The 25,850-nt window shown below is 37.5% G+C and overlaps 1 protein-coding gene across 4 annotated transcripts in view; it reads right to left on the bottom strand.

Moving 5' to 3' along the window:
- Positions 1-25,850, bottom strand: part of KCNQ5 (potassium voltage-gated channel subfamily Q member 5) — a 285,418-nt gene that overhangs the window by 62,429 nt on the left and 197,139 nt on the right. For all 4 annotated transcript variants that reach the window (XM_051777722.1, XM_051777723.1, XM_051777725.1 and 1 more), the window contains exon 3: positions 12,628-12,754. In XM_051777722.1, the coding sequence (XP_051633682.1) occupies positions 12,628-12,754 (127 nt within the window). The remainder of the gene's footprint in view (positions 1-12,627; positions 12,755-25,850) is intronic.

The following is a 25,850-nucleotide window of genomic DNA, read 5'->3' as shown; positions in this document are numbered from 1 at the left end:
TTGGAATCATTTGAGTAAGCAAACTATTTTAATGTGAAATGAAAGTAACCTCCTGGAAATACATACAATTTCCTTCTAGGACAGATGTTAATTTTATATAACCAAATACTTAGAAAAGCTGCTCATCAACTTTTCTGGCAAAGAAAAAAACTCTAAGCAAGTCAAAGATACTTATTACAAAAGCTAATCAAATACAACAAAATTCAACTTAGCGCTCCAAACAATTTTTGAAACAGAACAAACAATATTTTAAAAAAGTCAATACGGGATATTTTTTAGATGTGAAAACTAAATATTTCCTTATTAAATTGTGGACCAGGGAAGATGAGTCAGATTTTTTGTTTTGTTATTTTTAATCAAGTTTTATAATGAGATCCTAATTCCATCCCTAAGAATGGATCAACCAATGTTACTCACTACTGTGTCAATGTACTAAAAGTATATACACCCTGTCCCTGTGTAAAAGTTTCATACTTTCAAGAGGACAAATATATGAACTAATGTGATTTTACTTTCTGTTTTAGATAGCCAAAAATATTTCTCTATAGGCTGAGAATCACAATAGCTCAACAAATACTGAATTTGAAACTGTAGCTATGGTTACAATTTTTTATTTAGTCTAGATAAGAATAACAACATTAATGGGAACATTTCACCTGTCTTTGTAGTTCTGTAGCAATTATAGTTCATGGCCCTGTTGAGTACACAATCTTTCTATGGACTGAATAAGTCCTCAGCAAACATCTTTATGTTATTAACAGCTGGCTCAATAAATGTTAAAAATCTAAGGGCCTCCTGCAAACTAAGATTAAGTTCAATTGCAAGCCTTTCATGGATTTATATTTTATTAATCTTTTCCAATAATTGATCTTTAATATTAATATGTACCTGCCAGAAGGAATAAAGCACTGTTTATTCAGTAGGAGTTTTATTTGGCTTTAAGACAGTCTGACAGAAACATTTAAAATTTTATCTTTGACCCGGTGTTCCCCAACCCAATTTGTGTCCAACCAAAGAAACAAATCACAAGTAACACACACAGATCCTTCCCATAAATCTTCACTTATTCTGCCCAGTAGCTGTTTTGTGCCTTGAAGGCTCTGGGAAAACAAGCTTTGCTAGTCACTCTACTATGTCTGAGGCTTTTTCCTGGGTGACAGTAGACCTTAGTGAAAAAGGCTATTGTGGTGGAGGGAAAAACATCTGAAGATTTCTAGAGGGAAAGGCAGCAGGATGGATAGCCAGACACATACACACCTGATGAGTAAAGAGGCTCATTAGATCAGGCTGTAAGAAAACCACAACATTATCAGCAAGAAACAAAATAACTGCAGCATGGCAAGACTTGTGTTTGGAGAAAAGGCTGAATAATTTAGGAGTGGTTAGTCAGAAGACAAATATGAGATGATAGATAGAGGTATGCAAACTAGTGGAAGATAATACGGTCTGTTGGATGCCTTCCTTATAAAAGTGAGATCAAAAGACATACAAGATGCAATTGACTTGTAAAATTCATTGCTACAGGATATAAAGGAATAACCAGGGAAAATTAAAGACAAGTTTGCATCTTTTTCCCTGAATTGCTGGAATTAGATTTTTCAGGGGGATCCAAATTCCTGTGTGAATCAGCCACTGATTACCTAATGTCCAAACAAAAATATTATGTGATTTGTCATTTGGACTATGGGTATTAATTCCTTTGTTAGGGGTATCTGGCACTAATCAGCATGTAGAAAGATACCAAACAGGACTTCTACATGATTCAACTCATCATGGAAGCAGTGTGTTGGTTCCTTGCAGCTGCAAAGGGAGGAATCTACAGGCAGGACTCTGTCCTTTCATGGCCTTCTCAATCATACTCTAAAATCTCAGGGAGAGGCAAGGGGAAGGAGGTCTGGAAGTGTCCATGTAATGCATTTCCGGATTGTGCATAAAGTGAAGGTGATGCAGTGCTGTGGGAGTGGAAAGGCCAAAAAACGTGAGAACAGAAAAATCCACGGTGTGAGGGTGGAAGTGGAAGGGCAGAAACTGAGAAGTAAAGATGCTGAAATGAGCAGGAGAGAAAAAGCATGTCTCTGAGGGAGAAGAAAAGCTTGTTTGTAGATGGAGAGGGAAGAGATAGTACTAATAATCTGCTCTCAAATTCATGGGGTGGAGGGAAAACAGGAGGTATCCAGTATCTAGCTGAGTTATCTAATGCAGATGTTGAAGGTAGGAACATGGATGAAAGTCATCAGTGTCAGCTGATAGAGAAGAGCTCCTACCTTCAGTTTTCTGAGCCGCCTTCCAGAGGCATATTCCTTTCCCTGCTGCCTAAAACCAGAACTTGCATTCCTAATCTACACACCTATTTTGGATGTCAGCACAGTCAATGTGAACCTCCTGGGACTCTGTTTCTGTAACTAGAGGGTTTACTCAGGTGAAATACAGAACCAGAGATTTCCTGCCACTCTTTACCTTTGGTTGTTATCCCACCAGCAGTTTTTGGGTGAGTACCCAAAGAGGGACTACTGTTCCAGCAAGAAGATTTATGGGATTTGGAGAACATTACTGTGGGGCATCTTGCAGCCACCCTTGAGACTTCCTGGCATGGGAGATGTGAAGAAAGAAATAGAAGCTCTGTTCAGCACTTCCCAGAGAGGGAAAAAACCATAATCTGGTAGCACTCTCACAAACCCAACAAGGCCAATCCCAAAATGAGATCTTAGATACAGTAAATTACGCCATTCTGCATGACAACTCTCCACTATACCTAGTTACATTTTCATCTGAAATGAAGCAGTCAAGACCCCCCCAGCATGGGGGTCTCTCGCATAGGCTGGGCTGGCAAAGGGGAGCCCCAGAACTGAAGTGGCTCAGCCTTTGCCGTGGCTGCTCCCCAGATGGTCACACACATGCATTGGGACTAGACGGCACAAGACTGGAAGAAAGGGAATGCAGCTCCTCTTTCTGCATCAAGGATGGTTTAGGCCAGAATAAAATAGGCATTTACACCATTTAGGAGCTCACATAGGTTGATGTAAAATGGATCTGGTGGTCACTTTCCTTAGATCTGTTACTGACAGCAATATCATCTATCAGCAGAATGGAAAATGACTCAATTTTGAGAGCTATCAGCACAAGCTTAAAGGTAAAAAATGTAAGTTTTCTTTCATAGGAGAGAACAGGTTATGGGAGCCCAGTGGTTAAGTGTTAGGAACGGTAAGAGAGGAAATTAAAATGTGCAGAACATGCCCAATTAGCCATCTAGATATATGCAAATATTTCTACTTAGCCATATTAACCTTGAGATGTAAATATTTAAACTGTGTTACATAGGGTAACAACACTCTTACATCGTCAAATCCTTCCCAATTGCTGTATTTAACATAGCAGCTCTAAAAGGGAGGGATTAGAAAACTGTATTTTCTGTCTTGTACACAAGTACAGTTGGAGTGTAACCATTTGAGGCACGATTATAAAAACAGATTTCCTGCAATTTCCACTGGACTATACCTATCAGTCATTTTAACAGTGCTAGTGGTAACACGTATTTCTCTGAAGGGATGTAAAAGAATGGAAACATCTATGGAAACTGCATTTCTTCAAGCTTTGTGATTACTAATAAGAGAGTGGCAAGGCTGGATTAAGACACCTGGCAATCAGTTTGATTATATTGAATGTAACAAATTATGGATGAGCAGATAGCAGGAAAGTGTATGTGAAGAAACAAACACTATCTCTAAAATGTCTGTGTTTCTAAATGACAATATGGCCAAGAAAAATGAAACTACTTTTTTTAACCAACTGCACCTATGACCCTTTTCCTAGAGACCTCACTCACACAGAGGTGACCTGAACAGAAGTAAACTAGTCTTCAGTATAGAGAGCATTAAAGTCACAACATTCAACACTCATAAGAGTAATAATTATAAACTAAAAGAAGCAATGAGATGGAAAGGCACACTGCAAATATAAAATAGCAGCATGTTGCCTACTTGTGTGCTACAGGGTTAATGAAACTGAAACAAAATTATCTGTGCACAAGAACGAGTAAAACTGTAATTATAACAGAAAAACTTGAATTATATAGTTGCCTACAATACAATATCTAGAGATGTCTAGAAACAGGACATTAGGAAGCATTTATTTACAGAGAGAGTGGTCAAGCATGGGAACAGGTTTCCTAGAAAAGTGGTTGATGCCTCATGACTGTCAATGCTTTGGACAATATCCTTAACAACATGCTTTTACATTTGGTCAGCCTTGAATTGATCAGGCAATTGGACTAGATGATCATTGTAGGTAATTTCCAACTGAAATACCCTTCCCTTCCCTTCCCTTCCCTTCCCTTCCCTTCCCTTCCCTTCCCTTCCCTTCCCTTCCCTTCCCTTCCCTTCCCTTCCCTTCCCTTCCCTTCCCTTCCCTTCCCTTCCCTTCCCTTCCCTTCCCTTCCCTTCCCTTCCCTTCCCTTCCCTTCCCTTCCCTTCCCTTCCCTTCCCTTCCCTTCCCTTCCCTTCCCTTCCCTTCCCTTCCCTTCCCTTCCCTTCCCTTCCCTTCCCTTCCCTTCCCTTCCCTTCCCTTCCCTTCCCTTCCCTTCCCTTCCCTTCCCTTCCCTTCCCTTCCCTTCCCTTCCCTTCATTTTATTCTACTCTATCATTTCTCACTGTTTCCTCTGGTTGCATTGAGCTTTCAAACAATTTTTGAAAGATTCCTGCAGTATATGCCAAGACAATAACTCCACTTAGACCTCTTCAAATGTCTTCATTTGGGCTGACAAGAGTGAAGCTTGTCAGAGAGAAAGCACACTTTGATTTACCAACACCTGCAAGAGTAGTTAATCATGGCTCAAATAGTCAGACTGACACTTACCTGATGTACCATGCTGAGGCATTAACAGTGAAATTCATGTTAACATGCTGACAAAGCACCCCTGAGTAATTATAGGCATGTTAGTAAAATATAAGATGTACTGAAAGTAGCTTTTGAAATAAAGCAGTACTACAACCTAGGGATATCACAGTCCTGTGAGAGGCTGCATGTACACCAAGGGCAGGTGCAAAAGCCCAAAATAGTAAACACCTAGTCTAATAAGATGCTACTTTGGACAAATATGTTCCTAAATGAAGAGAGTATAATTCACTGCTGCAAAAGCAGAATTTGTATAGCCAGCAAAGCAGCAATTCTTCTCACAGAGGATCTATAGGAAAGAGCTGACAATGATCTGAGATGGGAGTTACAACAGATGTCACACACTGATGCAGCTGATCTGCAGCACAGTATCTGAAAGAAGCCAAGAAAGCTGAGTATTTTCTTCTGTATCAATTAGGTTCTGACATGTTATTCACTTCATTAAAAATGTAATTTTTTAGATGCTAAGAATGATAAAATTTGAAAAACAAACCATTTTACCAGTTTGGACAATCCATAAGATGAGGTAGGCAGATAAGTGGATTTGGCACAATCCTGTCTACCTCTAACTTCCACACCAGTGTTTATATTAACAGCTACTTCATTTTAGATCAGTGAATTTACACATATTTATGGAAATCTGAGCAACTATCTCGTCTATGTATATGATGGGACTTCAGCATAGTAAGGCAGGATATGAGCATCTCAAATCAAATAAAGACAGACAATGAAAAGAAAGGTATTTCTGTAAGCATCTTCATATTCTGTGCACATCTAGTAGCAACAAGCTTAAAGCCAGCCCCTAAAAAATGAAAGCAAAACTGAACATACCAAGACTAAAACCAGAAAATGTTAACTGCTTCTTGGTCTGTCAGTTCCTTCCCTCCTTACTGTACATTTCCAAGTCACTGCTCATAAACTGCACTGGAAGTTCTATTATACACATTATATTACAAAATACGATCTATAATATTTAATATCATGTTATTGTTGTTATTGCTATTGTTGTTGTTGTTATTATTATACTCTAATGTATTTTCTGAGATTCAAATATGAGAGATCAATAATAATTTGAAAGACTGCATAACTAATTTACAGAATCTGGAAGAGAATGGACAGGGGACCTCATTATTTCTATATAATTTGACTGTGACATTTGACTTCAGGACACTTTCCTAACAAAAGTGGACTGAATTAGCAATCACTAAACATTTCAGTCCAGATACTGAGTTATATCAGTCTGGTTTGAAATGGACATAATTACTTCATGCTTGGGAAAATATCTTTAATAACTTATAATAAAGGAATTCTAATATTACAAGTAAATTCTTTTTAATAAAATGCCTCTGCCTTTTAACAATCTTTCTGTCACAAATCTGTCCTTTGTTCTTCACATTGCAGTGCTCTAATCTACTTCATCTATTCTGCTGTGGATTGCTTCTGATTTGTATTACTGGAATTGTCTCAAAATAAAAATTTCTCACATAGCAGATGACTACAATTAACAGCAGGTGTCAGGGTAAATCAGCATCTCTCTCTGGTGCAATTAAAAATTATTTATTGATGTTTGGATATCTTCAGTGGGGCTGAGACACTGTAATCGTCCAGTTCCAAATCTCCCAGAGAAAGAATTTATCCAAATTTTACCTAGAAACCAGAAACTTTATTTTTGGCTATTCTGCATGTTTGGGAGAGGAAGAGCTTCTAATTTTGATGGTAAAAAGACCCAGGTGAATACAAAGTCCTTCAGGAAAAGGGACCTGGTTTGTTCCCATGCATTATTTTGATTTCAATTAGGTTTTTTTCAATGAAAAATAATTTCACTAGCCTAGAAAACTGATGCAATAAAAGCTTAGCCCTCTAATTAAAACCTTGACCTACAAGCCTTATGAAGATGAAATGTGACACTGCCCATAGCTCCCCACTGGGGAAAGAAAAGTCACTACACGCACTTCGTTCAGGTTGCCTGATTCATGGTAGGAGCTCCTCTACTCAAATTAACATGGTAGTGACACCAGTGTAAGATCAACAAACACAGGCTGCTGAATTCTCTACCACATACCAGAAAGAAATTTGAGTGCGTCCCACCAAACTAGCAGATTTCTCGTGAATAGTACACATACAGCTTCTAGAAAGGGAAGACCAGAGCCTGATGTCTTTAATATGACAAAGGTTACCTTAGTCAACAGCGAGGGTAGTAGTCATCAAAAATAAATGTGAAAGCATAAGGCCCATTGATGATACCAAACAAGCATTATTTTTCCTACATGTTTCTAAAAACTATACTGCCAGGTCTCTCAAACATGAAGATATGCCACTAAGTTTTAGTTTTAAAAACCTACACAATTTGGGACCAGTCTAGCCTAAAGAGCACCTCTGTTCATTGCACAGAACTATGGCTGCTGAAATTATCTAAGAAAATTTCGATTTGAAGCCTAAATACTACTACTACTACTACTGTCAAAGTATTTTCTGGAGTATTTTCTCGGCTGGCAGAAGACCTCCAAATATGACATTTGCTGGAACTTGGTTTTGCTGGGATTTATAATGAGATGTGATGTGAGGTATGTTTTGGTCAAGGATATACTTCATTACAGACCATCTCTGGGTTATTTAGAGTTCAAATTATACTCGCTGTTTATATTGTTTATCATGAGCAGCAGATTTACTATCTGTCTATATTTAAACTATATAATGTGCCTAAATACCAAGGTGACAGGCATACAACGTGTCATTACACAAATGTACTGAAATAATTCAAATTAAAGGTTCAGAAGATCTTGTAACACACTAGATATGAATTTGTTTATAAAGGTTTGACAAAAGCGCCACATGATGAAGGTTCATTACCACTCTAATTAATGAAAAATAGATCCAGTAACCAGCAACAGTCGCTGCTATCACTTATCGCTCTGAAACAAGTTTTCCAGCCGTGAAGTTCAAGAGCCTGATTACAGATAATGGACCTAAGCTTTCTGCTGGGAATTTGTTCATTCTGCAGCCTCAACAGAATTTGAACTTTTGACATTTCCATCATGCTGTAGCTTGACTAGAGGTAAAATAGAAGCAGCCGTGGTGAAACTGCTAATAGACTGAAACACATGAAATTTTTCACTCATCTGGACCACTAGGAAGGCTAATTGCCCTGGAGAAATGTTAGATTACTAGAAGTAGGCTCAAATTTAAGGTCAAAACGTTTGCAAATAGGAGTTTCAAACCCCAAATTTAAATTGAATAAAGTTTAGACACTAGAGTCAGCAGTGTCCTGGAATCCAGGAGGGCGAATCGTGTCCTGGGGGGCATCAGGAAAGCATCGCCAGCCAGTCACGGGAGGGGATTGTCCTGCTCTGCTCTGCACTGGTGTGGCCTCACCTTGAATATTGTGTGCAGGTCACCGAAATATAGGAAAGACATTAAGCTCTTAGCAAGTGTCCAAAGGAGGGCAATGAAGATGGTGAAGGGCCTTGAGGGGAAACCGTATGAGGGGTGGCTGAGGTCAATTGATGTGTTCAACCTGGAGACCTCACTGCAGTCTACAACTTCCTCGTGAGGAGAACTGGCGTTGTAGGTATCCAGAGGGTGGTTATACTCTGGAACAGGCTCCCCAGGGAAGTGGTCACAGCACCAAGCCTAACAGAGTTCAAGAAGTGTTTGGACAATGCTCTCAGGCACATGGTGTGACTCTTGGGGATGGTCCTGTACAGGGCTAAGGGTTGGACTTAACAATCCTTGTGGGTCCCCTCCAACTCAGGATATTCGATGATTCTATGACTAAAATTCACTTGCCCTTGCTGGGTGTCCTCACATAGGAGTCCCAAAGTCTCTTACAAAGTCAGCAGGAGAGAAAGAAGTTCCTCTGAAAGCCTAGCAAACTTCAGACAGGCAGGTGAGACCAGCAGGATCTTACTCTTCTGACCCACAGCTTGTTATTTATTATTCATAATTATTTTTATGATGTGTTAATTGGAATCTGCCTTCACAGACTGAGATTTCATTGCGACAGTAAAACCTCTGATGCACATAGGAGACTGGCCAGAAGTTTTGTCAGGTCCCATACCACCATTTAGGAGACCCATTGCCAGAGGAAGGACAATAGATTCTTCATTTAGAAGAATGGCTTGACAGGGAGGGGATGCCATACTTCTTCCTGCTTAAACTTGTCCTCTTTTATTTCAGGGATCTTCAGGGAGCTAAGGCACAGCCATAAATTTCTTCCTGTGTGTCAGCATCCCTGGTCTCCAGAGGCAGCAGTTAGAATATGTAGTTCTTGGATTTCTGCTCTTTTTAACAACACAACACAGCAACATTGCTCTGCAGTGCTAACAGCCAAGCTTCAGAATGATATGCCTGGGAAATTCAGTGTTTGCAGAGGCATGTACATATTTAAGTACTTTACATGCATGGAAGGATGGGTTGCTATTCTTTTTACAATATGTACACAAGTCATATACAATCAGAGAAAATGCGCAGGTAACTCCTGACACGGGACAAAATAAAAATCAAGGTTTAATACTACACTATTATTCCCATTTTTACAGAAATAAACAAGATTACAAACCTGTCAAATAATTTGATAGATATAATTACTAACATGTTAGCATACAGCAATGCTTGATGAACTAATTCGCCAGAATAGTGACATTGTAGGCACACTAACACAAGCAGAGAGCTTTGGTCCTGAATAAAATTTCTTTGGTTATTAGGTTATTAATGGAAAAAATAAAGGCTGTCTGTATGTGATCCTTGAGGCAATCCTCAATTTTGTTATTTCTAGCTCTTAGGCCATTACCCATTGTGAGTTATGTTCAATCACAAAAATAATAAGAGAACAGATCTGTTGGAGATATATAGCAAGTTTAAGTAATAACAAACAGACTAAGTCTTCTAAAATATTATTGTTCCACTGTAACAATAAATGGAAAGTATAATTGAATGAATGGCTAAGTAAATAATTAAAAGGAATAGGCCCAAACTGGCCATGTGCTCTTAAGGGGACCTTAGCACTGATTTAATTGAGTTCCCCCTGAAGCCATCCTTTCTCCAATCTGAATATGTCCAGGTCCCTAACCCACTCCTCACAGGGCAACTGATCCAGCACTGATCATCTTGGTGGCTTAACTGAACTCACTCCAGTTTTTTAAGGTCTTTCAGGTATGGTGTTTGACGGGTAAAATAGGGTGCAGTCCACCACGTCTTGAACATGGTCTAATGAGTGATGAGTAAAGAGAGATAACTGTGTGTCTTCACCTACTGATTGTGCTCTGGCTAACACAGCCTGCCGACCTTTGCTGTTGCAGTACACTTTGCCATGACTGCAAAGCCAAGGTGTCAGGCAAATAAGTATTTTATGTAGCAAGAGCTACAAGATTACGTGGCTTTTCCTCAAAAGATCAAATGTAGAGAGATGCTGAACATCAGAACATCAGAAACTCCCTTCTGGGACACTTAAGTACAGAAATGGACCAAAATAATCGGTAGAAGAGAGACACAGAATAGTCAATGGTAAGATATTCAAGCTATTGGTTTATTTTCCAGAAGCTGCAGAAAAACGTTCCCTTTCTATCCAGTGAAGCAGCATAGGAAGATATCCACAAGCGATAGACTATTGTTTACTAATTAATTGAGATAGCAAGTGATGGAGTTGCAAATGGGACAGAAAAGGTGCTTCTAAGGTCAGAGACTGCCTACATAAACATAGGTGAAACAAGAAGAGCAGGTAAACTCCAGAGAAAGAGGAGATACCACATTCAAGTGAAGTAAACTCCAACACTCAGGGAGGTTTGTGCCGGGAGACCTGCCTGAACTATTTCACCAACAGTAGGAGGGTAGATATGAGTTGTTTAAAGGAAAGGATGGAAATCTACACTAGTCACTCCATGAATCACAGAATTGTTTACGTTGGAAAGGACTTTGAAGGTCATTGAGTCAAACCGTTAACCCAGCACTGCCAAGTCTGCTACTAAACCATGTCCCTAAGAACCACACCGACATGTATTTTAAATATGCAGAGTTTTGGACAATGAAGACCCCTCTATTCAGGCTTGCTGGGAAATAACAGCTTAAACTGAAGTTAATCAATAGTATAAAACTTGCCAGTTGAGTGGGGACAGGAGAGGGAGGAGAAACAAAAGCTGAACAGAACATTGGCATTTGGGAGAGCAGCAAAACACTCTTGAGAAGTCAAATGCTTCCGGCAACTTCAAATGCTCTAAAGGTGTTTCTAGGAAGGTCTAAATTGCTGTAGTAAGTTAATTTTACTAAAGTAACAGTGGTACTTTCTTATAATTGTGTGCTGACCAAATCAAAGTAGTTCTGTGACTACTGCAAAGTTTCAAGTGCACCATAAAATCTTGGTAATAATGATAAGTCTAGTAAAGGAGGATAGCCTTTGGATAGCCTAAGAAGGATAGTGTTTGATGATTTCTGCTTTCAACTAGGCATGGAAACCTTGGGGCAAGCATGTGACTTGGTAAGGCACCTACCCACCTCCCCTGCTGCCTGAACAAAAATGCCAATCCTAATTGCTCCTCTTCCATAGTGTCATAAAATAGCATAGATGGGGTATTACTTTCCAAGATGGATACATTCAGCGATGCCTTTCCACTTACTCACGCAAGCTTCTCCACTGGGAGAAGGTATGGATTTATCAGGGAATGAGGCAGAAGGAAAAAACTTGCTCTACCTGTTAGCCCTAACCAGTGTACTGGCCTGCTATGCCACAGAACTGCGTAACTCTTTTTCAGACCAGGATGGCATACATCTACATGACAATTCATTATTCACTGTTTACAGAGACCCATATGTTTAATGATTGTAAGCATGTGCCTTTGTGTATTAGCCACTGTGGAGATGCATGGAAGAACGTGTTTCCTGGCCCAGTCGATCCATAAGTTATTTCGGGATACAGGCAAATGAAATTAAAGGCTGGAGAGAGAAAAATAAGTTGACAGAGAAGTTGGGATATTGATATCCTGAAGTTTCACAGATGATCTGTATAAACAATTTTTTCCAAGCCATTAGAAAAATAAGAAATTATCATATAAATTCATTTAGACATCCTTGATCTCTGCCTTTATTGGGAAACTGCTTTCCTGCAGATTTCTTTTCAAAATAGGGTTTTGACTGGTTGTGAGCCTATTCACCATTCTCACTAACAAATTCTAGGGCAAAGAAGGTGAGGAATATTCTCTTGAAATACCTATAGAAGAAGTATGCTATATCCAATGCTGGTGTCACTGCAGAGCAGATACCTGGACTGTCATGCAGAGAAGCAGCAATGTCGTCAAAATATTTCTAAGTAGGTTTTCAAACTTATTGCAGCATACACATGTCTGATCACAGAAGTAAAATGAGGAGAACATAATGTGTAGGCATACGTGCATGGTATCTGTGCATGTATATAAAAGACATGTAATATGTCCATTAAATACATACAACTCCTGTGATTTTCAATCAAATCAGCTCTCAACCCCTCATTCATCCTATATACAGGCTAGGTGCATGACATGTATTGCAAAATGTCTTTTGGAGAACATAGGAAACACGAACTGACTGGTATTCAAGGACATTGTGATTTTATATCTAGAGAAACCTTGGGCAGATGACAGTTGACACAGCTATTCCGGTTTTACTGCCGGTTACAGTAAAAAGATTCCAGTAGTTTTCATTCAGAAGCAAAACAAGGAGGGGGAAGGTGTTTATTTTTATCTTAAAATAAACTAGAGCTAGGACACTCACCTATTACACAGAATGGTTTCCTTGCAAAGCGCAGTCTTCCTTGCCATCCTCGGTATCGACAACAGCATCCAGCAGACCAGATACGAATAATAAATTCCAAACCAAAGACAACAATCATGACAAATTCCTAGAAATGGCAAAAAAGAAAAATGCCTGTTACAGATAAACAATGCTAAAGCATCAGGAAACTTATGACCATTGTTTGTGTCTATCAATCCACCCTGAGCTCCTGAAGATCCCAAGCCAAACTTGGGAACCTGCTCCCCAGAAGCATCTACACATCTACAAGAAGTATCTTGTACAGTCCCCATCATCTACAGTCCCCAGAGCTTCCTAGTGAATGGTCCATGTCTAACCTGAATACCATTAAATATCGCCTAACATTGGCTAAGAAATATGAAACACTGAAGAACTGAATCATACATAAAAAATGTCAGAGCTAACTACTCAGAGACTTTGGATACTGCGGGTCAGACCATAGGTAATTTAGACAACTAGTGAAGAATATGTTCCATATTCACATCCATAAAATTAGTTTAAAGGTGAAATGTTTTGGGAGATATGTTCCCATTGCTGCAATATACACGTGAAGTGACTGAGATGATACAGAAGCATTTAGGAAACAAATTTGTTCTCAGAAGTACATTAAGATACATGGAAGAAGTACGTTAAGATACATGAAAGTGTAATTACATACAACGGGTATGTAATTGTTTGTAAGGTAGTAAATGAATGTGTCCACTAGGCATAACTTTCCCTGGACAATTTGTGAATGAAAGTATTTATAAATCTTGCCTTGACTGTTTGGCTTGCTTTTCTTTCACATTGGAACCTTCTTTAAGACTGTCTATTTTAATAACATCAACCTGTATTTATGCAATTTTTTTTCCAAGAAAGTTTTCATGACAACAGTGAGGTCAACAGGGTTGCAGTAATAGAGTAATTCAGTTCCATACCCTAAGGAAATCTAAATGCATACACTGTGGAGTGATATAGTACATACACACTGGTATGGAATTATAATTTTAGGTACTCTTCTGGAATAGCATCATAAGGTTCTGAGTTTTGGAATGACAAAATAAAAATTTTTGTGTTCACCAAAAGGAGAAAAGTACTTGATGGAGTTTCTTCAACAGCTCATCAAGAAGAGGATGGAAGTTGTGTTTTATTTGGCAGTTGAACGTATTTTCTTGTCCAGAAGTAAAATGTTCTTTGTCAGCCAATTAATTTATTATTCCTGCAGGATAAGGACTAGTGTGGTACTGTTAAGAAAGCACTGCAAATGAATTAGAGGAATATTTGCAATGGTAGAGTTGATCCAGTATTGACTTTTCCCCAATAAACACTTTTCATGCTTTTAGACTGTGAGACCCTACAACTCTACAAGCCAATAAGGCTGTAAATATAATATATGTCTACTCAGGCATTAATTTACCTGAACAATTGGCAAACAAATTATTAACGTTGTTTCGTGTTATGGTGCTTTCCTAGGTTATGATTAGTGGAAGTACATTGAAACATTGCGAATTTAATTGCTTTTGCCATCATAGAACAATTTGAAAACACAATATTCCTTCCTAAAACATGTCAGCTTGTTTAACTACATTACATTGAAAGCACTTTTAGAGCCTTCTTCAGTGTCTTCCTTTGAGTTTTGTAAATCCCAGGCTGAATGCCTAAATCACAAAAGTAGAACAATGTCCCTCTGCTAAAACATTGCTAAAGAAAATGTCATACTTTTTATTAGCAAAGAACACAAGGAAAAATGAGTGTGATTGTTTAATATTTTCTTTTTATTCCACTACAAGAAACTTCAACTTAATTCCATGGACAGTGTTATTACACAGCCTCAGAAAGGATTATGTACAAAATTGAGAAAGTTCCCCATATAGTAACAATAATTCTTAATAGTTGGCTACCGTGTGGTACATTTCCTTGTAGGAAATTCTGTGTAGGCCAAGACTAAAATGGACAGTAAGCCAACTGGAAAAAAGGAAGAATACATATTTTAGTTATTTAACTACCACTTTTACAGAGGTAGTGAAATCATGGATTGTGAAATCTGGTTTACACATTGTTATATGATGTCTCTGAATTTATGGGGGTTTGATGGCAGGCACCCAAGCCATCCAACATCTGATTCTCCTAATGGAGTTTCTTCTTTGGTGCAGGGGTAAGAGATACAGAAGGAGAGAAGGTCTGTGAAGCATGGAAAATTCTTTGCTTCCAATAAAATCCTTTCCTTGTTAAAATTTAATCACATTTCATTTGACTAAAGTTTGGTGTTTCCCTGGAAAACATATTATATGTACAGATGGGTGATGTGCTTTGTAAGTACACTGAAATTGTCACTGACGTCTTACAAGAGATGATCCACACATGCAGGAGTGTGTCCTCTACCATACTCTAGACCTCAGCAGGGCCTCTGATGAAAAACTGGCAAGAACAGAAAGTACTTAATGAACCTGGAAGGACTAGTCCACAGCTACAATTCAGTTAAATTAGTATCACAATGGTAGAAGTACAAAAGAGGTAATTTTTTTGGAAGTTCACTCTTCTGGTTCCTACCAGTGCTTTGCAGCTTTGTATTCATCACCTGTATGGCTATGTGCTATGCTTGCTCAGTTACACAAAAATGAAAAAAGTAATTGTGTGCTGAAAACACGTGCTTGAGTGTCTCTGTACTACATGATGCTCTTTTATGTCAGAGATAGAAATCCTATTTGTCCCTCACACACAAATACATATACTACAAAGAGAAACTTCTTGGAGATACATCTATTTTGGGAGAGAAAAGGAGTAAAAGGATACTTTTCTCAGCATTTTTTTTGTGCAGGTGGGGTAAGAATATAAGATTTTTTTAAGAAACAATGTGAAATATTTCTGTTCATTCCTTGAGAAAAATAGTTACAATTTCTAGCACCATTAAAATTTATGCATGGCGATATTCCCTCAGTATTAACTAAAGTTTCTGCTACTAAGCAAATTTTAAAAAGAGCCACTGTAGTTACAGTAAGTGAGATTAAATACAGAAAATATGGCTCTGTGCACTTGGAAGTTAAAAGAATTGCTGATTTTAACAATACTATATATGATTTTCTTCCACCAATATCAAATTTCTAGAGGTTTTAAAGTACATTATAACCTTTAATATAGAAAAAACACTGAACAAAGTGTAGATGAGGTTTCACACTTATTTTTGCACTTCCTGAAATAGTTGTGTTTCAAACTGATCCTTAAATGCTGGTGACTCCTACTTCCTTGAAGAACAACTGATTTTAAAGGGAATACATATAACAATTAAGTCTAAGGGAAAACGATTTTCCTAAAAAATGTGAATGCATTGAAACAGAACTCTTCACAGTAGTATATATGACAGCTTTGTTGTATTTTAGATTGGTCTGGGTCAAAAACAGAGACAAAGAATCCTACACCACTGTGTAAAAAAGAAGTGTTTTAGTAACCAGGGCACGTGGTCACAATGTACAGGCAAATCTCTGTCAAGGTCAATGCAGGGCAGGGAATGACATTATCTTTTTTCCTATGGCAACTGTATAGTCACAAGGTACTTCGTTTTCCATGGACAAAAATTGGAAGAATGAATCCCAAACAAGATCGAGATTTCTACTTTTATTTTTTTTTTTTTTAATTTCATTTGGAAGGCTTCTTGCAAACTTAAACATAAATCTAGGCACTTAAATAACTTGGGTTTAGTTCCTTAGGAATTGGAACAGAAGATCAGAGCATAATTGGAAAGGCATGTGACAGAATATCTCATTAGACCTCATATGATTTGTAGACCTGGTGTAGAAATGATGCATTCCTGTATCTCTATCCTACATATAAATGATAGAGCTGCATTAATTTTGAATTCCTTATGTGATATGAGTTACAACATTTACATCAGAATCAGAAAATCCTGCATTCTTGATAAATCTGGTCTCTTCAAAATTCAGCAAGGCTGTATTTGAATTGATGAACAAGTTTAGATTTACTGGAAACCAAACACTTCCCTTCCAATGTAGAGCAGAGGTGCATTGGCCTTTGCCATTTCTTGCTTTTTCCACATCTTGTCATCCTTTTCCAATCACAGCTGCCTCTGGCCTTGCACCACAGTTACCACAATCTGTCACTTTTTTGGCTATTTAAACTCACAGTTACCACCCCCCAGTAACTGCTATGGTGGTTCACACAGTGGAAAGTTCTTCTTCCTTCTCAAAGCACAATTCATCCAAACAAATGAACTTTTCATTCTGAAGTGTTTCCGCACACACAGCTCCAGTTGACTTGGGGAACCATGCATACACAACAGTAGCAAGGTTGAAACATATAGGCTTGAAAAGTTCAGTTGCTTTTGGTGTGAGGAACAAAGGTATCAGAGTACTCCTTAAGTTTTTTTACATGTGTGTGCCTGGGTTGTTATACCACTGGAATGACGAAGGTCACACAAATGGCAGGAAAGGAAAATAAGAGGTCATCCAGAGCAACATTTCTGTTAACAAAAGGTCCTGGAGGACTCTTATCAACAGGGTTGATAATTAGCCAAATCAAGCATACTTTGTACAATCCAGCTACATAAGCATATTTTCCCCCTTTCTTTCCCCCATCTAATTAGGATACAAGAGATGATTCGTTGAAATTGTTTACATTAATATGCTTTTCATGTAGTTTTTAATGATAAGGATTTCCCTAAGCAAAACATTATAACAGCAAACAAAGAGCTTATATCATAGTTTCTTACTCTTTAGTATAACAGCTTATTAAAAGTTTAAACAATTTGCTGATGATGAATCCAGGTGCCTTCACTGCAGACTGTAGTTTCTGGGAATTAGAGCCATTTATGCGATAAGAAAATTACCAAAGTTGAGCACTTTGTGCTATTCAAGGATGCTCCCGGTTATTTCACAACTTGCAAATGAGCTAATGTTTGCTACAAGAAATTCACCCACAAGACAATATCTCTGCTGTTATTTTAATTATATTCCTGCTATGGAAGTTGTGATGTTAATTATTCTAAAGGCTAATGAAGTAGCACGAAAGAACTGCAGACTGACATAAAGAGTTGCTTGCCTTGAACTCATAGGAGGACTGGGTCTATAAGAGACATTGTCAGAAGCCCAAGAAATGGACAAGAATAGATCAAATTAATCCTCTGAAATAAGCTTTAATAGAGCCACAAGTGTTTCTCCTCTGAAGACAGCATCTCTGCAGTGTAGCTGCACTACAGATTCTTGTCTAGTGTAAATCAGCCAGCATTGCTCCACTAACACAACAGCAGGAACAGAAGGAGCAATGTCATCTGATACAGCTGGGGATATATCTCTTCTTCCCTAAAAACTCATAAACAGGCAAGTCCAGTGTTTCCAAATCAGAGAAGTCTAGTGTTTCCACATCAGTTTGAAAGGAGGGAGAATAAACATGTTCTCATACTTTAATTTATGGTTGATTGGTTTAAGAATGCCACCAGCTGCAAAAATATCTTTATGGTGATACATGAATAGTTGATACTATCCAAATAGCAATGCTTTATTACTCATAGTCAAAGAGAATGAGATTGTTTCATCATTCAATTAAAGCAAGAACAGAACATGTCACCTTCTCAATAATATCCCTCTCTCAAGCAAAAAAACCTCAACACCCTACTGATTCCAGGTACTGAGCATCAAAAGTGGGCTCTACACTTTAAAGAGATGCTATCGGCATGTGAGGGGAAGTACAACATTAGTCTGTTCAATGAAACTTGAGGAAGGTTTGAGTTTTAAATAGTTATGATGCAGAAGCTGGTGTAGGACTACAGACAATTCTGTTATATTGGCTACTTTCTGGATAGAAACAATCAGATAAGAATTTGTGCATGCTTCATAGTTTAAAATAATAGTACAAATTGAACACATTTGTGTTATTCCTGGTTCAGCATTAAAACAGGAGATCCTTTGTCTAAACAGCTAACAAATATATCTGCATGTGGATACACGGACTTAGGAAACTAATGTTTTAATTCTTTCCAACTGCAGTTTAACAAAGGGAGAGAGCCATAAATCCAAAAACATAACCCAGAATAGACCCTATTAGTGGCATATAAATCACAACCAGAGACTCCAGTTCAGCTCCCAGTGCAATACACAATAAGCATGAAGTGAAATTTATGCACCTTTTTATCATTTATCAGTTTTATAATGAATGTGATACTTTTACTGCACTCACTTTTCCAAATTATGACTAAGATTTTCCATGTAGATTCTACACTATTAGAGGATTATTGAGAAATCAGTCCTGTGACTTTTAATCTAATACACAGCTACAAGGATATTGATATAATATTAAAATCCCACTTATATGCTTAGTCCACATGTTATATAGGATTTCTGCTATCCAACTCTCTTTTATGTTTTTGTGTTTATACCTGAAATGGCACCCATCAGTCATGAGTCTTACTTATTTGCTTGCAACAGAAAACAGCAGAGAATTTTAATGTCAAGTAAAACCAGTTTTAAATCAGATAGTACAACCCAGCACCAGAATGACATAGATTAATTATGTTTTTCATAATCTCTTATAGTATTTACCATTTCAGACACAACACACAATTCCTATCACTGAAACTGTGCTAACCTTCCTCAGCATGTACTGCCTTCCCAGAGCAGCAGACCCCCTTCACACCACCATCATGGACCAACAGCTGAGGACCTGCCAGTGCCAGAGGAATGAGTGCTACAGAGGTGCACTGTCCATCACGATTATCATGATTACCATGTCAATCAATGTACATATGGACAAGCAGATCCCCAAACTCCTTTTGGCTTTTGGTGGACATGGCTCTTCTAGGAACACCCTGCTGATCACTGAAACTCCTATTTCAAATTGGGAAAATGGCAATGGGAAAACTGACTTATCCACGTCTATCCTGCTCTTCCCCAGATACTGCATCACCTTTAAATGTTTAAATGGCATTTTTCAGCAATTTGCACTCATTGCTTTGTGCCATCCCATTTGTTTGTGTGTCAGGTACAACTACGCTTTTGAGAGAGCTCTCTAAAGGAGGTGATAGTTATAAAACTCACACTATAGAATAATTTTCAATTTTTCAAAATTTTTTTTACCCTTTGTGCTTGTTCACATTTTGTTTCTCTCTAGTGAGATATCAGCAGTAAAATAGTCTAACTTTGGTTTTAAAATTGTCCTCATATTGCTAACAATGACACTCTGTACAGCTGTACCCAAGCCTTTGCATTTCCTTTGTGATTTGTTCACGCATTTTTTTTCTGCTATAGTCACATTTCTGATGTCACGTGTCAGAGGCAGACGTTCAAGCACATGTCTCTGTAGCAACACAGCTCTCAAATTTTCCTTTTGAAAAGTTTGTAAAGAATTTTGTATCTCTTCTCTGTCCAAAAGAAATATGCAATGGTCCTCAGAACTCTGAATCCTTTTATTCTCTGGCATCCATGTTGATTTTGTATTGATGCAAAGGGTTTAGGTGAATTGTTACAGCTGATCACATGTATGTGAATTAATTGATAACATTTGACATGCAGTATAGCAGAGCAGAACAGCATATTCATTCTTTTATTCTTTTGTCTCAGCATGTTCAGAGTTGTTAAATCCCAGAGACTGCAAATGATATTTGCAGAGTTCTTTTTTAAGTTACCTTTTCCTACAATGTCCCAGTTCTCAAAGCTCATTAAGAGAGCTTCTCTAGGCATCCATCTGTCCACGTTCTGATCACTGAGAGACCTGTATGCATCTTGGTTGATATACCCTGAAACTGGTTGACATTACTAGTACCAAACTTTTTAGAAAACAACTTTAAGAAAGTGTTTTCTGACAGTTTGTAACTTTTGACAAACTGGACTTGGTAGGCACTGTACCCAGTCTTCCAAATCTTGCTCCTGTATTTAGTTTCTCAAAGATATTACCTCAGCAAACATTTCTTCTACTTGAACAAGTCTTTGGTTACAATATTTTTATTCAGTTCCTTAGGTTCAGTGAAAAAGTTGACTTGGTCCCCTCTTTTTTTGATCCAGTAACTACAATTTGAGACCCAGTATATCAAGTCTTGTGTTTTACATATCATGCCATTTGCTGACTGTTCTGCAGTTTTTCCTTCTACCTTTTTTCTAGGAGTATGGTCTCTTAGAAAAAGAAAAGAACAAGCCCCTTCCACATCCTCTCAAAAACATACATATATCTTTGTGAGACATACATTTCCTGTGATCATATCTTCATACTGTACAATCAGCCAATTCCTGTCTGGTTCAGATTTGATACCAAAGTTATTATCCTGTCCATGACATACACCCTTTCCTCAGGCACTTCATGGAAGCCTGCAAGTTTAAAATGGCCAGTACTTATTTTGCTACTTCATCTTTGTAGTTCATCCACTGTTCACAGTCCTCAGGATTGAACTTAGTTCCAGTGTATGTCTATGTATTTACCATCACCTTCACTTTAAACTCTGTGTGGATTTTTGTATTGTAGGTATGTCTGCTCTGAATCCTTACCGATTTTTTTAAATTTTTTTTTTATATTTTGATATTTATTTGCTTGACTTTGCAGTTTCTAAACTAAATTTAGTGAACAAATTTCTCCTCTCACTTGAGGAAAATTCACCTTTTGACTGCAGTAAGCTGTGTCTTCGCATTCTTTGTCACATCTATGCAAAGTGACTCACTGGACTGTAGTTTCTGTCTGTTACTCAGATAGTGGATGTTTCATCTTTCATATCACTGATGTGCAGTCTTCTTCAGTATTGTTTTCTGTTTAATATTTAATGGTCTGTAGATTTTTTTTCCATACATATTATTTATAACCATGTACTTAAATTTTCCTCTGGGGACATATTCTGCATTTCCATTTGGCAAATCATTGTGTCCCTGACAAGGCTCAGGTCTGAATTTCTGATAGAGAGTTTGATATCTATCCATTTTTACTGTTGCAATTTAAAGTGTTTGCTGCCTGTTTTAAGGAGGTAGCTCTTGATCTCCATACAAAAACAACTTTGGATCCTTTTTAAACTCTGACATAAAGCCAATAAAATTTAATACTGCAGGGTGTGGCATAAACTATTACAAATCTACATCTATGGAAAATATTACACCTATGACTTGGAAGCGATTTCCCATGTTACCTTGTTATCATTTAAGATGAAAAAAAAGGAGGAGGACACATCATGGAAGAGTAGCTGTGCAGGTAGAGTTGTTTGCTTGTCCCTAAAAGAGGTCAAGGACAGCTGGTTCTGTCCTTTAGCACAATGTGTTAATTAACCTAAAAGGAGATATGCTTTTCTGTACTCAAAGAATTATATCCCTATTAATCCAAATCCTGACACCCCATCTCTAGCATCTAATCCACCCTATTTTCCACTCTTAATCTCAAAATCCTCCTAGAGATTCTGTGTTCTCCTAGAGAAAGCAGCCCCTGAATGGTTGGTTGAAAGGCTCTCTTCCAGATAATGTGAATGGTCCTTTCCCTCTTAAAAATGTGGTCTCCACCCTTGAATGCTAATCTTCCTTGTTTTGGGAAACAAAGGGAATGAGAAATTGATTGTTCACAGCACTAGTATCTTCTCTCCTGCATTTAGCCATATAATGACATTGACAAAAGAAGCTAAGTGACAGCTCTTATATGGGAACATATAACAATAATAAAACAGAATATAATGTACCTATTTAGAAAATCAACGCTGGCTTTCTTACTACAACTTAGTCATTTCAATACTAAAATTGTTACTAGGTCATGAACTTGTTACATTTAACACTGTTTGTGGTTTTGCTATTTCCATCCATCTTTCTTCACTACCAAGTACCACCCATTTCACTATACATGCCCTGTTCATTCAGAGAAATGGAAAATAATTTCATGGATGGTATTTCACCCAGCAGACATTTGACTTGTGGCCACTCCAGTGATCTTAACATTGCACAGTAAACGCAGATTTCTTGTTGGAGCATAATTGTTTGGTAGTTTTGCCTGCCTTGGAATTGCTCTGGCAGTGACTGAATCTCTCTTGCCTTCTACTGCATTTACTGCTGAATGTTGTAGCACTTGAGGTAACTCTTCATACCTATCCTACCTTCTTCAAGTAATTCAGTTATGAGGTTTTTCTTTGTCCTGATTGCAGATCACATATAATAGCACAGTTTTAGTCATCGTTAGTCATCAAATCCATTTACGTTTTCCCAGTAGAACTATAATATATTGCATTTTTAATTACAATAGAAAAACTATTCTGTTCAATGTGTGATTTTTCAATCTTTGCTTTACAAAGGCTATTTCTACTTAATTCAGAATAAAAGAAAGGAAAAAACATTACTGACAATGCAACCAGTCTCAGAAACATTTCAATAATAAGCTTACGCCAGTATTGAGACATCTTTGTTCTCTGATGTGTTGGAAGTGTATTTATCATCCTCAGCATTGTTGACAATATATAGATACATTCAGAGCTTTATGTGCAGTGCTGTGTTCCTTTGTTATGAAATAATTTATATGGTTACTTTCATCTCTCTCCATAGCTACAGTGTGTACTTGTTTGTTATAGAGCTTTGCTGGTTGGCTGGGAGTGCCAACACTTCCTCCTGACAGAAGAATTACTGCTTTGAGGACATCCACTGTTTTTAAATAATTCCACCTTTTCATTTCAGTTTTTGCTGCCTGTCAGACTTTCTTCTAATAACTTTTAAATACATTCAGCATTTAAATTTCCAACGGTAAGTCTGTTCTGTTTGCACACAGTTTCACAAGCAGTTCTGATGAGATCAACTCCAAATTTTTATAGCAACATCAGCTCTGATCTAGTGAAATCAGCATACATAAAAGGAGAGCATCAATTTAATCAGTAAAGGCATGAAAATATTTATAATATTAGAATATAATATATAAATATTTTTATAATATTAATAATTTCTCACAATATTTAATATATTATAAGGTAAGATTATTTTCAAATCTAACAGCTGGTTTATTATGACATGGCTGAATTGTTTTATGCTCATACTATCACCTTATATAATATTAGTGTTTAGAAATCCAAAAAAGACTGAAAACATGAAGGTGTTGATGTTATCAACATTGCAATTCCCTCTCTTATTCTGTCTTTGATAACATCAGTGTTTTATGTCTAATGTAATTTTCCAGAGGTTTCTATGAAGAATTTTGAAATTTCAAAGCAATGGTTCAGTTTGGGAAAGAAAACATTGGAAATTAGTCTTTTTTGAGAAATACTGATTTTGAGTTTTGACAAACTCACTTTTTTTTTAGCTCAGGGATCAGTTAATCTGTTTTTCTCAGAAGAAGACTCAAGAAAACTGCAATAACATGGTCTATACCCTGCCTTTTTAAGAAATGTGTCTATAATTGAAATCTTTCAATATCATTCAGTTTTTCTTTTTATGCCTTGATAGCTGGTCCTACAGAGTCATCCATTCAGTCCTGTATCAGGTCTGATAGTCTTTCATCCAAGCATGGCAAGAGGATTCAAGTTTTGGTACAATCTAAACCAAAAAATGCTACTTTTTTTTGAATTGAACACTCTCACTTTTTAAGATAAACTCTGCCCAGATTTAAAATTTTGTAGCAGATTTGTATGATTACGTTCCTGTGGATGGATTTACTCTCCTAGAGCAGAGAAAAACTGAATGTGTGCTTGGTTGCTATGGGGTAGCTATAGCCTATGTTTTTAATCAAAGCACATCCTTTTTCGACTTTTATGTTGGAAAAAAAAAATACTAGAAAGATATTAATTGCTAGAAGCACTTAGTAGACTTTCCTTTTGCATTCATGTGAGTGACCACAGTACATGTAGAAACCAGCTTCATCCTGTGCACATTGTCTGCTTTTATATCTCTAGGAGCTATTTCTGCCTGAAGAATGTGTTCCTAGAGTACATTTTCAGAGGTTCTTGTCCTACAAAGTGGGTACAGATTTCTACCCTAGCCATTTTTAGAGTAAAACACAAAACAGATTTGACAAAACCAGTCCTGCAGAAATTCACCTATGTTTTTCAATCTCTCCATCTTCATTAAAAATGAAAATTATGAAAAGAATGAGGTGTATTGTCACTTCAAATAAAAATGACATTTTTTTTCCTACAGCCTCAATCTTAGTTTTAGTCAAAAATTCTCAAATAATCAAATATACAAATAATATTTTATGTCAGGTCAAATGAAGCATTTAAACTGATCCAAGACTTTTTTTTTTTACGTCTGAGTTTGTCAGAGCTTCATGGGTCAACTCAAATGACTTCATTTATTTTCTTGAAATGACAGCAAACAAACAGAAGCAAACCAGAATTTCACATAACTTTCAGCTGTAGTTGAAAATGAACTTAAAATATAGAGAGTTTGGACAAGACAGTGAATGACCTTCAGTTCCAGATAATATTCCTTCTTGGCTATCTTCCCCAAAAGATTTGATTTTGCCTTTCCAGCCTCAGTTTTACTTCTCTTGTGTTTATTATTTGATAAAGTGTCAGTAAATATACTTTTAGATCAGCAATACACCAAAGATTATTTTCTTGCTGTGTTAGTTGGATTCTTAAGCTGCTTGTGGTTTATTTTGACGCTGAACTAGATTTTATTCTACTGTCTGTCTGGGATATATCACTGCTACAGCTCGAGTGCCATAAGCTGTGTGCACAGAGGAGGCTAAAGCATAATTATCATTGTAGGTATAGGGAGTTTTATCTGATGCTCTCCTCCTGGTTAGTCTTATTATTTCCGGACACAAATCTAACCAAATTAATTACTGATGCAACAATCCAACATCCGGGCATGTAACATGCGCTTAACTTATCTGCAGGACTTTCATTTTAAGATTAAAATTCAAATATTAAAGGTCTTTCCCTTGACAGGCCCCCTGATAAGGAGAAGATGCCTTGGAACACAGTAGTGCTTGTGTGGATGCCAGAACTGAAGCCCTGGCTGGGTCTGACACAATGCAGCGGGACAGGTTTTGCTCCGCTCTGGAAGCAGAGTTCAGGCATTTCTCAGAAGCGCTCCTCTATCACTGCTTTCCTAAACAATTATTTACTTTGAGCTAACATTGAGCTAACATAATGTTGTATGTTTTGGTGAGAGTATTTAGAATGCAGTGATTAGGAGATATGTTTTCTGCTCCCTTGTAAGGCGAGGCTGGGGTAAATAAATGGAATTGTCTGATTGCAGAAGAATAACCATCTCAGCTCCTCTGGCCTTTCTGAGAAGAAGGGAAAGGTTTTCTCACCT

Source organism: Manacus candei, unplaced genomic scaffold (genome assembly GCF_025592945.1).
Source record: "Manacus candei isolate 608988 ecotype Guabito, Panama unplaced genomic scaffold, ASM2559294v1 h1tg000011l, whole genome shotgun sequence".
Classification (NCBI taxonomy): Eukaryota; Metazoa; Chordata; class Aves; order Passeriformes; family Pipridae; genus Manacus; species Manacus candei.
The sequence above is the reverse complement of the archived record's forward strand: the minus strand, read 5'-3'. Positions and strand labels throughout refer to the sequence as shown.